Here is a 16,361-nt window from a genome sequence, read left to right on the forward strand (position 1 = left end):
ATTCTCACAGGAAAGGCTACTGATTTTGATCTTATTATTCATATAATGGAAGTCAATGATGTGTTATTTGTCTTTATCAAGGAATTTTAAAAATCTAACTTGTAATTACTACCAGGAGTGGCCTTAGGTCAACTGGTGCCCTAGGCAAAAGGTCTCCACAGCACACCCCACCACACCACCCAGTGCCCCCATCCTGGTCTACCTACACCAAATAAATAGTGGAAAGGCACTCCTGCTACAGTGGTGTCCTAGGTGGCCGCCTAGTTGGCTTATGCCTAAGGCCGGCTATGATTACTACTGTGAAGCCTTAGACTGCCAACAGTAGGATTCATCATCTTATCTCCAATCTGCTTCTGATTCCGTCACAGTGTATAGTTGGCTAAAATGCGGTAGGTTAAAAGATTCTGATTTTAATTCACATCCAAAAGCAATTATATCTGGTGAGACATATACAAGAGCTTTGAAAGCAATATGGATACTTAGTAAGAAAAAAAACACAATGGTACAACAAAATTACATTACGATTACAAACGTTGAAACAACATTAAAAGGCATGAGTCTTAGGTGGCTGAAAAAAAAACTGCAATATAATTTCCTCATTAAGAAATGTCAGTTCTTTCAAGATAAAGCAGCAAACACTGAGAAAAGACAAAGAATAAATAGTATCCGAATCTGTGATGTATCTGAAAGTTAAAGGAGGAATCAAGGATCCTGTACATGTTTTAACTAAATGGTTTCCTAAAAGACTTAACATACTACTAGCTTTATCATGCAGAACAGGAGAGGGACAATATTTTCATAGTACTGGGATCCTAGGATCATTGCTATCAGCTTTCTTAGGTTCATAGATTGGTACTAGGCTATCAGCCCAAGGGCCTATACAAGCCTAGCCATAACAATTCCATGGCTATTTCTTCCCACAGTATTTACTTCCCTGGACCCCTGTCTGGCAGGGCGACTGACATGATCCCCTGGGGTGAATTTCCTTTCTCCCATCCAATCATCAAGGTTCCTTTTGAAGAGGGCCAAAGAGGCACTCTGCTTGACATGTATGGGCAGTCTATTCCAGAGTCTGGGGAGTCTCTGGGTCAGGAACCTATCCCTCCAGCATGTTTTGTTTATTGTGATGACAAGGTTTAGATCTGTGGAGCGTGTGGCTCTGAGGGATTGGGATTTCTTTAAGTGTAGCATGTCCAACAGCTCTGGGTTTGACATGGCCTTGTATGTTAAGCAGAGATCACCTCTTTTCAAGACAAACCGAACACATTAAAATCTGTCTTGTCACAATCACCCATCAAATGGAAAGGAGAATTTGATGATGACTCTTCCGTTAAGGTTCTTAAAGAAAGAAAATATTGTTGGCCTTTATTAAACACAGTACATCAAAGAATATTACATTCCAACTTTTCTTTCCATCAAAGATAAAATCTTTATCAAATCCACTCCATGATGTTTGATTCTTTGGAACTTAGAGAACAATAACTTAAAAAAGAACGTGCTGTCCACCCTGAAAAACAGTTCACTGGAAAACTACTAAAATATGTCATGTTGTGGAATTAAGATAATACAACAAAGGGTTTAAAGAAGAAAAATGGAATAAGTTAAGACTTCATATTTTCTTTCAGTCATTGTATTTTTTTTTTTTGTTTCTACATCAGAGTCTAAAATTATCACACACAACATTTAAGTTTATGTGCTTTAATTTTCTGTGTTATCTGATGTAACTTTGCCTTTGTTTTAAAATAAAATTACATACATATTTATACAGAGTAAAAGTGATGATTTTTTTCACATCATACTGTGTTAATATTAGAAAGTCATTACCTTGAGAACATCCGTTTTTTGCTGTGGAGCCTGTTTTTCAGACTCGTCCAGCATTATTTCAGCTCGGTATATCCATGCTGTGACCTGGGCCACATTCTGATCAAACGATTCCATCTGTTTCTGATAGTCCTAACCACAAAAACAATCAAAGAATCACAGTTTTAGAAATAATCAGAATATATGTGTGTGTGTGTGTGTGTGTGTGTGTGTGTGTGTGTGTGTGTGTGTGTGTGTGTGTGTGTGTGTGTGTGTGTGTGTGTGTGTGTGTGTGTGCGTGTGTGTGTGTGCGCGTGTGCATGTGTGTGTGTGTGTGTGTGTGTGTGTGTGTGTGAGTGTATATCCAGATGTTATTATTTTAGTATAATCATGTATAGTTATTCAAGGTATCTTCTAGTTGACCTGTACTCTGTGGAGGCACTTATTTAACGAAAACATATATAGCATTCAAATAGATTTGAATATATTCATAATATATGCAAGAAAAGTAATATACACAAAATTCCAGACAATAAAGGTACTTTAAAAAAATTCAAGATTTATCTTCATACCTGAGTACAGTAATCATTGCCAGCTCATGAGCACACATAGTTTAAAGGTGCATATGCTCAGGAATCCAGTAACACTCAATATGTACCTCTCATCCAATTAAATACTTAATGCAGACATTTACTGCATTTATGGAAACATTCAATCTATGTCTACTCTAATGTGATAACTAATTTCTACAAACAAGAGCAGAGCTGATAATAACGTGGTAGTTTAAAATCATTTCTGATCAGACTTACAGTGAATTGTGCTATCCTTCTCTCACCTGTACAGATGGTTGCAATCCATGTAGCACCTCCACTGTTCCTCACTGCCCTTTTCTGAACATGTTGTCTATGCAACAGATAATGCCCCTGTAATATTTTTCTTCCTAATAAATTGTATCACATGGCAGCAGACGTTGTCCATGAGAGGCAATATACTCACTCTTACATTCTTTTGCTAGATTTATAGAACACGGTATCTTAAGGAACTGAATTAACTGTCATATGCTCACTGAAAACAAACCCCTAGATAACTGAAAGAAACTCTACCTGTGAGAGAAGTAAACAGTTAACTATACTGGAGGTGTCTTCTACCAATCAGGTGCATGTAGTGAGCAAAGCACTATCTTATTGCCACCTGCCTTATGCAACATTCACAGTCTGTCGCCACTAAACTGTTTTTTGCTGACACCAATAAAAATGTCCTCCCAAGCCTCCTACAACTCCTAAGTCTAGATATCAGCTTAAACCCTTAAATCTTGCTCTGTCATACGACAAGGCATGAACATTTCATAACCAACATGGATGCTCTGACACTATAGGAAACACAGTCACACCCCATATGGGGGGCACCTCCCCATAAATTATATATACCAACTCTGAGATCACACTTCAGTGGAGAAAATTCCTAACCCCACTGTACTGCGATCTCAGAGTTGGTATATTTAATTTATGGGGGGTGCAGGGAGGCTTGCCCACCTGCAGAAATGTATTACAAGGTGTGTTTACTACTTTAGTGTTGTTTTAGGTGGAGGGGATGTTATTTACATGTGATTTGTAGGTTTTGAAGTTGTGATGCAAAATTTCAATGTTATGAAATTTGATGTTATGAGTTTTAGACATTATGGGTTTTAGATGTTATGGTCTCAGTGTTCCGAGCTTAGATGGTATGACCATTCGATGTTTTGAAGGGGATCCATATATATATGTGGATATATAAGTGCAATTACCTGGACTTCCTCTACATCCTCTTATGCAAAACCCAGTACCATATCTTACGCCAATTACTATACCCCCCTGCATGGCATTTTTTCATATATGGATTCACACAAGATGTATGGAAAACTGCTGTAGTCATCCCACTTCTTAAATCGGTACCCACTCTGATCCAGGTAACTACAGAGCCTTAAGCCTCACCAGCCTTATCACTAAGGCAATGTAGACATCACTGTGGAATGTAATAAAATTGACACTGGCAGTCTTCAAATCCTCAACTCAATCCAGTTTGGGTTTGCTTAAGATAGATTCTCCCTCCTAATCCTGGAGTATTTTTTGAACAAGTCACTTAGGCTTTAGACTCAGGCAAAAAAGTCCATGAACCTATGAACCTATGACGTTCATGGATTTTGTCAAAGCCTTTGACCCATTGCAACAGTCTGGCATTATTGAGAAGCTAATTCAAATAAAAGTAGACCCCTAAGTACACCATTGGATAGCAAACTGTCTAAATAACAGAAGTCAGTATTAGTGATGATGGGATATGCCTGACTAAATGAACAGTTGCCAGCCATGCCAGTAGGGAATGGTCCTGGGACCACTTGTCTTTGGTATCCACTTCTGTGATATCAAGGCTGTTACAAAATGCCAGTGACTGATAAAGTTGGCTGATGACTGATAAAGTTGTCTGATGATTGCAAACTTCCCCGACTGACCATCACATTTTACAGGAGGGCCTAACACACAATAATAAATGCTCTTTGGACCATGGACTCAAAATGAATACCAAGAAATGCAGAATTGTGTTTGTTGTGATCATTGTGTCCTATGGCAAAACTGTGTGCCCATGCTTCATATAAAATAGTTGACACTCCCTCAAAAACTGACTCTGCCATTAGGGTCTTGGGCACTTTCACTGACAATGAACAATCCTTAGACAACAATGTGCCCACTATTGTCAGGAACTCCTTTTATATAGCCAGACTATTCACCAGGGCTATAGCTTCTAGATCAAATGACGTCATCGTCCCCCTCTACTCCTTGCTTATTAGGCTAATAACAACAGTATAATACCCCCTTTGGTATGTACTTGTCCAAGCATATGATCCAGCAACATTTCCTTAATAATTAAAATCTAGACATGTCCTCCTTGTGCTGCTATGACCATCTTAAAGCTCTCTCTCTCCCTTTTTATTTCCTATAGACAATGAGAGAGAAATCTGTCTATCATACAGAGCCCCAAATGATACAGTTCTGTGCAACCTTCCACACATCCACAAAGGTAACAACAACCTAAACACAGGCTCAGAAGTCTTTTAGTGAAACATAAAAAGGATATCCTGGCAAGATACATCTCTATCGCAGATCATGGATCAGAGTCCTAGCCATTCTAGGGTAGATTATATAGTGTAATTCCCTGCAGTTCATACTAGTTCCACAGAAGATAACTTTGATACAAAGAAGGAAGATTTTCTCAGCATCTATCTCACTCATATGAGCTAATATGGGACTCCCATGCAGACAGACTAAAGTGAAGGATAAGTTAATGACATATCCTTCCTAGGATCAACTGTGAGACACTGTCTGACTCTTCAGGGGGGAGCTAACTTCTAGACTTTTGTGTATGTTCTATAACACATGAAAGTTATTGAAAACAATACTCTAAGTTATTTATATGAAGGCAGTTGCTTAATCTAACCACAATTAGTAATGATCGGGCTTAGACAAAATTATGTGACATATTCCCTAGAAATAGTTTTCCCTCATGCCCATTCTGTAAATAAATCTGGTTCTATTGTTGAGAAATGGGATAGAATTCTTGTCCTGTGAAGTACAATATAGCACAATGCCATCTACACCCTGAATTATGCTGTTGTCTTCAACATTATTCCAAAGTGAAATGACACAGTGAATAAAGGACTTCAGAAAAGCAAAACAAAATTTTCCACAACCAATATGAACATTTTTAGAGCTGGTCTAATGTAATTTCTTGTACTGACTTTTGCTGCAGTGATAGCAAACTGTTTATATCATCAGGGTCTTCACAAGCTCAATGATTGAAAGCTGATCAGCGATTCAAAAGGTCTGGCCCAGAAAGATAAAGAAAAGTGCAGAGAACCCTCTTCCTCATATTTGTCCTGACTACACAGTCCCCTGTCACTCATCTGTGCTCTGTAAAAGTACAGGGCCTTCTTTCTCAACTGTGTTGCTAATCTACACAGCCCCTTCTCTTCAATTTGTCCACCTAAAGTTCCCAGAACCCTCTCCCTCATTTTTACTCATAAAGTTTCAGGTGCCCTTATCCTCATTTTTACTCATAAAGTTTCAGGTGTCCTCTCCCTCATTTTTACTCATAAAGTTTCAGGTGCCCTCTCCCTCATTTTTACTCATAAAGTTTCAGGTGTCCTCTCCCTCATTTTTACTCATAAAGTTTCAGGTGCCCTCTCCGTCATTTTTACTCATAAAGTTTCAGGTGCCCTTATCCTCATTTTTACTCATAAAGTTTCAGGTGCCCTTATCCTCATTTTTACTCATAAAGTTTCAGGTGCCCTTATCCTCATTTTTACTCATAAAGTTTCAGGTGTCCTCTCCCTCATTTTTACTCATAACGTTTCAGGTGCCCACATCCTCATTTTTACTCACAACGTTTCAGGTGCCCTTATCCTCATTTTTACTCATAAAGTTTCAGGTGCCCACATCCTAATTTTTGCTCACAAAGTTCCCAGTACCCACTCTGTCTATTTTGCTCATAAAGCACACAGGACTCTCTGCCATATGTGCTCCTAAAATACACAGTGCCCTCACCCCCATTTATCCTCCTAAACTGTAGAGTACTCACTCTCCCATATGTGCTCCTCAAGTGTAAAGTTCCCTCTCCCTCATCTGTGTTCTAAAGAGTACTGTGCCATCTCCCTCATTTATGATGCTAAGGTATACAATACCCTTGTTCTTACCTCTCCTTCTAAGGTCACTAGGTTTGCTCTTAAACCTAGCTGTAACTTTTCCATCATCTTTCCTTCAGAAATACACAGTGCTATCTCCATCATATGAGCCCTTCAAGTAGACAGTGGTCTCTCCTTCATCCATGTTTCTAAAGTGTACAGTGCCCACAACCTTATTTGTCCTCCTAAAGTGGACAACATCATCGCCTTCATCTATGCTACTAAATTGCACAGAAGCTTCTCACTCCTCTGGGCTGCTAAATGACACATTGGCAAGTTCGCCATCTCTTCTCCTAAAATGAACATTGTACTTCCCCTTCTCTGCTCTTAAAGTGCACAGTGTCATGTCCCTAATCTGTGATCCTAAATTGCAACTTCCCTCTCCCTCATCTTTCTTCCTTAAGAGCATACTACCCACTCCCTCCTATGAGCCCCAAAGGTGCACAATGATCTTTCCATTATCTGCCACTATCATGCTTAGTCCCTGCTCCCTCATCTGTGCTTCTACAATGCAATAACTTTGCTTTCAGCTATTCTCCTAAATAGAGTAGTACACTCGCCTTTTTCTGTCCTCCTAAAAAAGGACAGTACCCACATCCTCACTTGTCACCCTAAAAGTGCATGGTGCCCTTTGTTTCATCTGTCCTAATATACACATTGCTCTCTCCATCATCCCTACAGCTGAGTATCTGATCTGCTGCGCAGTAATGAAAATGACTGCAGCGCTGCAGTTTCAACATCCCTGTCAGGCATAAGAGGCAGTTTAATGTTTACTAAATCTATGAATTTGAAAAATTGTTTGTATCTCACTGTTTTCATTATTACAACTACAAGTAAAAGAACAGAAGGAGCAAAGAAGTTATATATGATATAAACTTACAGTCTGCCACACTGCTTGAATGCCAAAGGGAAGTGGTTAAGCCAGCTCAGCTGGAGTTGAGGGAAAATGTCCTACATCCCAACCAAGTGAACTGAATTTAATTATTCTATTGGACATCTATTTCAGCTGGCATGGGGGATAGGCATGTCTATGTTGGGAAGAAGGTGGCAGATGAGGGCCATCTAATGCCATAAACCAAGGATAGCCCGGGAGTGGATGTTTGGCCACCAGCCATGCATGTAGTAGGCATCCTTTTGGGTGAAATAATGCACTCGCATGTGGAAGGCATAGAGACCCAGATGGTGCATCAAGGCACTCATCCCTCACCAAGGGCTATGTTTTAAATCTAATACCATAGCTCTCATTGGCTTAATGCCACTGAAGGCAGAAAGTAGACTCATGGCTGATCTTGATGACTCTTCTACACAAATCTCACCCCAACTCCAACTTTTGATCAGAAAACACTGAGCAGGGGAATGAAAAGGCTTAAATCCAGTCAAGAGAAGCTTGATGTAAGTAGGAATGGGGGAAATAACACAAAAAAGAAGGCAGTTTGATTATCTGTTCAGCCATTTAAGTTTTAAGTTTCTACCTGTCCTCTACCCTAACCAGTCTGTCATTCTCTGTAACCATTTCTCTTTGATCTTGTTTCCATCTGCCCCATGCTCTCTTGAATGTCATAAAGGATTCCTCTTCCACTACTAATGCTGGTAGTACATTTTAATAGTCTGCCACCGTATCTATAAAATTAAATGATTTTACAGGATTCATAGGTCATTACAATATGCTGCCTGTGCCTTCTTCCATCCTTCATGTTCAGAATGATGTCTTCACTTCTCCTTGGCATAATAAACCACCCTGAACTCACAGTCACTTGTCAGAGTTCTTGCTGAAGGTGCTGGTGGTTTAGCTCACCTGGATTTCAGATTTCATATACTTTTAATTAGTTATTTTCTTTTTCCCCATGTATTTACTGCATGACGTAGTGCTGGGCACTATTACATAGTAGTGCTATTTCTGTAGTGGATGGTACACATAATAAAAAAATGTCACTTCTTATACTATAGGAAGAACAACATTCTTGCAACATTACCAAGTTACTTATCCATTTTCACTTTGTCTAAACTACTTGTGCTGAGTTACACAAAGTTCCTCTTAGCTGCACTGATTTGCACAGCGTTAGTACAAGTTCCACTGAACAGCATGAGATTACGCTGCGCACCTAACCAGTCCCAACTAACTTCCATATCTCTGACATTTCCTCAGTGCAATTTCAGATTTTCTCCTGCTTTAAATATGGCAGAATTGGTTATGACTGGGAGTGAACATTTGCCATCCTTATAGTACTTCTAATCTTGAGGCAATTTATTAACTGGGTCATGCTCATTGAAAATAAACTACTATTAAACTTAAATCATTTGGACTCTGTACGCCCACCACCCTCAGCTACCCCCTGCCAGTCTTATAGTACTTGTAATCTTAAGGCACTATATTAACTGCGTCATGAACTTAAATCATTTGGAGGCAGTACACCCCTCACCCTCACCCACACCTGCCAGCCTAATAGTACTTGTAATCCTAATAGAATGTATTAACTGCTTCATGCTCATTTTAAGCAAATTAATACATTTAAAAGACTGTATCTGTGAGAGGAGTAAATGCCTAATTCAGCTAGAGGCATTCCTATTTCAGTCATGCAGTGAGCTTCACACTATCTTACCCCTACTCACACCTACTCAACATCCACAGATAATAAACTGTAAGCAGTCCGATGTTGATGTGATTAAAGAATATTTTTTAAAGCCTCCTAGGATCCCAAAGACTTTGCATCAGCCTAATTCTACAAATTTACCTTCTATGTGCAACCCAGCATCAACAGCTCATATCAAACACACAGCTTGCTAGCAATGTCCTGGATATATATATGTATATATATATATATATATATATATATATATATATATATATATATATATATACACGTATATATATATGTATATACAGCCTGGGTGACAACCCAGGCTACTTTGCTGTAGAGGGTCTGCTTCTCTTTCTATTTGTGACTTCTGTATATTGGCTAAGACCCGTTTTTTCCCTAGAGTGCTTTTTTAGATAAGATTAGTATGATTAAACCATCCACATAGCCAAACAAAGAATCATATCAAAGTAGAACTCCTAAACAAAGAGTGGCACTCCTTTACAGGCATTCCTAATCCTTGTAAATATTGATAGTTGCATAGTTACTGAAAAAAATGGCTTTATAACAGTGAAATAAATCCCACAGTGCAGTGTTTTCATGCCTAGCACTCCTTCAGAACCAATGGTGAAATGATATTGTAGTTGCGGAAAAATATGTGCATTCCTAATAAACTATTTCAGGTTCAGATATCTAATGCAGGGCAATGATATAGAACTCTTCCACACCCTTCTCATGATAAACAAAACCTAGTACCACACAGCAGCTACCAACTACAAACTACCATTACCCCTCTATGACACCAGCATATCATGAGGCAAGACTTAAGAAACATCCTTCACCATTAAACCTAAAACTATCATCTTGAGTGACTTCAACTAGTAACAAGTATGTGCCGAGATTCCACGACTACATTGATGACAACACCTTGGACAAACTAGTCCAGATACCAAATATTAGACCTGGCTCTGTCAAATATAGCCCCCTATGGTCAGACCCCATAGCTACTAAGTTATCAGTCAAGTATGACATCTTGCAGCAATATTTACTCTAGGTGTGAGACCTTAGGCACCTTGAAATCTCTCCATCTTCTGATGCTACTCTGAGGCACATCTACTTCAGCTAACTGATGATCTGGGAAAATTCCAACACCCTTCTCACCTAGATGATCCTGCTTCACACACTGCAATTTTCACAGATAAATTCTACAGCCACCACCAAGTTAGAATTAAGGGCTTGTCTCATTTAAGACACAAATATAATGCCAAATTTAAGAACAAATCCATTTGGTGGAATGTCGATATCCACAAACAATAAAATACGTTAAAGAATCTCCTATCCCATACAGGCAGACTTAAAACCCCATCAGCTAGAAAAGAGCTCAAAATAATCAACAAAGAACTAAAACCAAAATCACGTCCCCTAAGAGCAAATATGAATTGTGAAATACGCACTGACATGTATTCTAAGGATAACTATAAAGCTTCCTACAAATATGTCAGGAACATAAGAAATAATAACCAGCAATAATATGAGTTAATCCAAAATACAATAACATTCTCATCTCAGTAATTTGCCAACAAATGAATAAACAATTTCAACTCAAATTCTACCTCCTTTTCTCCCCCAAATTACTCTTAGCATATAAGCATGCTTTCACCACCCACCAAATCACTTCCATGTCAGTCCTAAGTGTTCTCTCTCCAGGACTAAAAATAATAGCTGGATTGGACCTGAGACTGTGTTTTCAGCAACAAACATTGCCTGTCTGACTCCTTATTACATCTATTCACTCTGAGCCTCTCTACTGTATTTGAGACAGAAGTATGGAGAACTGATGTAATCATCCCACTCAACAAAGAGAGTTCCATGACTAACCTGGGCAACTATTGACCTATCAGCCTCTCCAGCCTTATCTGTAAGGCAATGGAATGCATCACTATGGACCTCATAAACAAGGATATAGGCAGTCTTCAAACCCTGAACTTGAACCGATTTGTGTTTGTTAAAGGCAGAGCCTGCCTTTTGAACCGAACAAGTCACTAAGGAATTAAACTCAGGTAAATCAGTACAACCAACACACATGAACTTACCCATATCCTTAATTACCATTTTCCACTCAAGCATCACTGATGAGCTAAGAAATTAAATGCAATCACCTCTGTTACACCCTAGATAACAAACTAACTCACTAACAGAATCCAGTCTTTTACTGTCACATGCACACTTAAAGCTTAAAGAGTGGTTACCACTGCTGCCTTTCAGGAACAGGTCCTGGGACCACCTCTCTTTGGTACCTACTTTTCTGATTTTATCTCAGATAATCAAATTACTGCATCTTGACAAAGTTTTCCAGTGACTAGAAACTCTGTGCTGTCACAAGCACCCCAGATAATCTAAGTATTATTCCTAAGGGTCTAACTCTAGCTAACAAATGGTGCTTGGGCCTGAAGATAAATGCAAAAGAATGCAGAATCGTATCCTTTATCAAACCTGGACACTTATATCCATATCACAAGGGTGATACCTCCCCAAAAATTAACTCAGTTATTAGGGACTTAGGGACCTTCACTGACAATGAACTATCTTTTCACCAGCACGTGACCACTGTTGTTAAGTAATGCTTTTATACAGCTAGATTAATCACAGGGGGCATATATTCCACATCTGAGGAGGTCATTTCCACCCTGTTTTCCTCCCTAATCAGAACAAAATATAAGGACCCCATTTGTATGTAGTTGACTAGGCATATGACCCAGCTCAAGAAACTGCAATGTTTCTTTACATAAACATAAATAAATAAATAAATAAATCAAGGGCATATCCTCATTGACTTACCCTGATCACATTAATGTATTCTAACTATTTTTCATTTCCTGATGACTATTGAAAGGATAACTCTTCTTAGCCAATGAAACATTAAAAGAGTCAGTGCTACTCCCTACCTCCTACTCAAATGCAAAATTAATACCACCCAAAACACTTGTTCTAGAGACATAAATTACAACTGAGATATACACAGGACCATTTAGCAAGATAGCTATCTCTCTCAAGAAACACTTCTTTTATGAAATAGACTCGCCTTATTGATAAAGCAGAGTAGATCTGTGATCTCTTTTAAACACAACATGGATAAGTGGATGGGCGATTGTAAGTATACCCCTGATCTAGCCCATCTACTCCTTTTGTAAGGGGGCCAAAAGAAAGACTAGTTCTAATTAACCAAAATAAATTGCCAAAAAGTCACAAAACAATAAGCAAAAACAAAAAGGAGGCTGTATTGTGTGCAGCTATTCTTTGAAGAAACAATGTAAAGAATTGACGCAATACAAGAAAAAAGACGAATACTTTAATATGATTAAGCGTTTTAGCCCTGTGGCATCTAGGACTTCATGAAAATAAACTCAAAACAGACATAACCATTCCTTAAATAGTATTACACAAAACAATTAAACAATAAAAGTTTTAAATAATCAATTAAACTCTTCTCTTAAAGAGACAGAAATTCTTTTAAGTATAAACACATTTAAAACTAGGAAAAAACATTTTAAAACATCCCTAAAAATAACACCCCATAATACCCATAAATGAAAGGAAATAAATAAATAAATGGCCCGTGAAATTCCATAAACTTTTTTAAAGAAACGTCAAAATATTTGAAGTATATTAAAGTTAATAATGTTATATAATGTTAATAAAATAATTGTGACCTTTTTAATTGCACTTTTATAACTTTTTTGAAATTCACATATTAATACAATAAGAACACTACTCACTATTTAGACACAACTATAGAGTTGATAGAAGAGGGTTGTAAGTCCAAAATGCACGGGAAACCTACTTTCAGTAATTTGTACCTACCATTTAACAGTGCACACTCTTTCGCTCTGAAAAAAATTTGGTGACGGGTCAGTGTATACATGTGGCAAGGATGACGTTCAAGAAAGAAGACTCGGAAGGCAAGTTAAAACCCATCTTCCAGATGTTTTTGGCTAGAGGATATCCAGCACCTTTAGTGCAGGAAATTATAAGGGGACTCTTAGATTAATGGGTATAACCTTCTACTCAATATGAGTATTGATAGTGGGAGATCATTTGGCAGAGAGAAATTTAACAACAGTAATTTTGAAAAAGCTATGGCTGTAGAATTTAATTATGCATCACAAAGGGTAAAAGCAATTATTTACAGGAATTGAAGCATGCTCATATACACCCCAAAATAAGAGGGACTGCAGGTTTTAGCCCAAAATTTATTTTTTAAGCCAGGACAGAACTTAAAAAGCATGTACGTTAAGGGGTACATATTCTAATACCAAAGGTAGGCAAGGAACCAGAAAATGCAGGATATGTAGCCAATGTGTACATATTGTTGAGTGTAGAAAATTTGAAAAAGTAGAGCACGATACTACAGCAATTCTCTAATAAGCACTCATAACAGATAAAAAGAGTTTTTTAATGAAATAACTGGCAAGCACTTTTGCGATGCAACAATTGCTTCAGACCATACATTCAAGCAAAAATCAAATTTAAATTTAAAACACCATTAAATAAGCATCAGCCAATGAAAAACACATATTCAAGGAAGATTGAATTAAAGGCACATAACATATTTAAAATATTACACAAGAAAACCCATTTAAATAACCTTCTATCCTTTAACACTGGTTTAAGAGGGACTGTTTCATTCAATCCAGACCCTTTATGTGCTGACAATTGTAGAAGCCGCCTAAGCTCTTTTCTTTCAGTTTTATTTGTTATATCACCCATTCTTAAACTTTCATGTATCACTTCTATAGCCATAAATTTAAACCAGTGGGTTTCTCCCTTAGCTAAAATGTGCTTTGCTATTGCACTATAACTATGATCTTTGCGGGCACAATAATAATGGTCTCTCACTCATTCTTTAAATCTTTGGTGAGGTTTCCATATATAAAATTTAGAACATGAGCCACATTGTGCTAGACAGACAAGATTTTTAGTATTACAGTTAGCCTTAACATTAAAGGTATATTCTCTGCCATTATCAGGATGAACAAATTTATTGGATGTTTCAATAAATTTACAATATTAACACTTACCACAAATAAAAGTACCAAATTCATCATTACTATTATTAATTTAAGGTACATTATTTCTGGGATAGCAAAGTTGCCTTTTTAATGATTTCTTATTTTTATAAATAAAGTTAGGTGTAGGCCCTATAACATTATATAATGAGCTAAGTTTTAAAAGTGCAATTCAAAAGGGCACAATAATTTTATTAACATTAATATACTTCAAATATTTTTGCCATTTCTTAAAAGAACTTTTTATACAATTTTACTGGCCATTTATTTATTTCCATTCATTTATGAGTATTATTTAAACATGGAAAGTTGTTTTAAGGATGATTTAAAATTTTCTACCCTAATTTAAATGTTTTTATGCTTTAAAGAATTGTTGTTTCTTTAAGATAAGGGTTTAGTTAATTATTTAAAACTTGCATTGTTTAATTGTTTTATGTAATACTATTTAAGGAATAGTTGTGTCTGTTTTGAATTTATTCTGATGATATCCTAGATGCTACAGGATGAAAGTGTTTAATCATACTAAATTATTCCTCTTTTTCTTGTATTAATTCTGGTTCTGGTATAAATTCATATCTTGGTACATTAGTGAGATTGTTGGCAAGTTTACTGGATCAATGTTCTAGTGTTAAGGTATGAAGACCTGAACCTATGAATATGCAAGAATGCCCTACACTAAATCACCACCAACTGCAAAAGCCAAGCTGCAAATCACTTAGGTTAATTATGTGTTCATGGTGTACCTATAAAGCTCCTGTAATACTCTGGCAATTCTTCCCACAGAGTACAAAAGCCAGTGCATGTCACTATAAGTACCTGCAAGCCAGTTTAGGACATTTATTTTGTACTGCAATGGCTTCTGAAGATAATCAGTATGAACAGATCTAATAAAAAGACAGACAATACTTATAGTCATATATGTTATGATGTAAGCAGCCATATGCAATAAATGAACTATAACACATCGTTGCTCACCAGAAGGAGATTTAACCATTCCTCAGCTCGTGAAGTTACAGCTATCCAGTTGCAGTTCAACAGGCTCAGTTTATCATCTACCAAGCTCTCTTTGCCTCCAAGCACTGTTCTCAAAGCATCTCCCAAATCTGTAATAGCTTTTAGCTGTTGCTGGTGTTTTTCAGTCTCTTTCTGCACTGCCTACAAAAAAAAATATTATATTTGTTAATTTTTGGTAAGTTGCATAATCCATAATGCATTAAATAATGAATGAAAATAAATTGTTTCCACTATTCTGTTTTCATTCTGGAACAATTGTATATACTCCTTCAGTAATCGAGTAAAGGAATCTGTATGCAGTTTCAGACCTTAACTGATAGGAACAATGTATAGTTATGTAAATAAACTTACCAGTAGATGTACAAATGATCAGTGCTGCAGTTGCCTTAGATATAGGGTTTATATCCTGCAGGATATAATAGACAGTTTTCAAAGCTTCAGGGCACGTTCCATGCACTTAGACCATTATTCAGCTCGAGCTGACTGGTTGGGTGTCAAGCCCTTCAGAGCACTCATGCCACGAGAAATTGGGAGGCTGAGCCTGAAAGGGCAATGCTAGGAAAAACAAAAAATAAATGTCTATACCTGGCATAAACAACACACCAGAAAACAAGGAGGATGTAGGGAGGTTGGGAGCAGCTACTGGAGCAGTGATCATTTTAACCTCTAATGTTATGGTAAGTTTACTCACACAACGGCATTAAGGTCATCATATTGATCACTGTTGTAGGCTTTATGGGTAGATTACACAAGGTCAGCACATTTGGGAGGAGAAGAAGAGTCCAGGAGCTACTGGAGTGTGGTCTTATCAAAGCTTGACTTCGACCTAGAGAAGGAATCAAGGCTTATAACGTTTTGTAAAAATAGGTATAGGGGACAAAGTTGTTGCTTTTAGAATACTTCTAGAATACAATATTTTCCAAAAATCCATAGATGAAGCTAAGGCCCTGGTAGAGTAGGCCTAGAACAGTTTTAGTTTGGTAAGTATAACAGAAAGTAACAGCCTGAGACATCCATTTGGAAATAATCTGCTTTGCCACAGGTAGTCTCTTTATTCTACCATCACAAGAAATGAATAACTGATCCAAAGATTTGAAAGAACCAGCTGTGTTAAGATAGCAGCCATGTTTTCTGTGGACATCCAAGGTATGGAGTATCTTTTCTCTCTCATTTTTATGGTCAGGAAAGAAAATG

At 37.4% G+C, this 16,361-nt stretch overlaps 1 protein-coding gene across 9 annotated transcripts in view; it reads right to left on the bottom strand.

Moving 5' to 3' along the window:
* DMD (dystrophin) overlaps nucleotides 1-16,361 on the bottom strand; it is a 9,298,038-nt gene that overhangs the window by 5,663,860 nt on the left and 3,617,817 nt on the right. For all 9 annotated transcript variants that reach the window (XM_044072398.1, XM_044072396.1, XM_044072400.1 and 6 more), the window contains 2 exons: nucleotides 15,129-15,308; nucleotides 1,825-1,953 (listed from right to left, as the gene is read on the bottom strand). In XM_044072398.1, the coding sequence (XP_043928333.1) occupies nucleotides 1,825-1,953; nucleotides 15,129-15,308 (309 nt within the window). The remainder of the gene's footprint in view (nucleotides 1-1,824; nucleotides 1,954-15,128; nucleotides 15,309-16,361) is intronic.

The sequence above is a fragment of the Protopterus annectens genome, chromosome 5.part0 (assembly GCF_019279795.1).
Source record: "Protopterus annectens isolate FY-2018-M chromosome 5.part0, PAN1.0, whole genome shotgun sequence".
Taxonomy (NCBI): Eukaryota; Metazoa; Chordata; order Ceratodontiformes; family Protopteridae; genus Protopterus; species Protopterus annectens.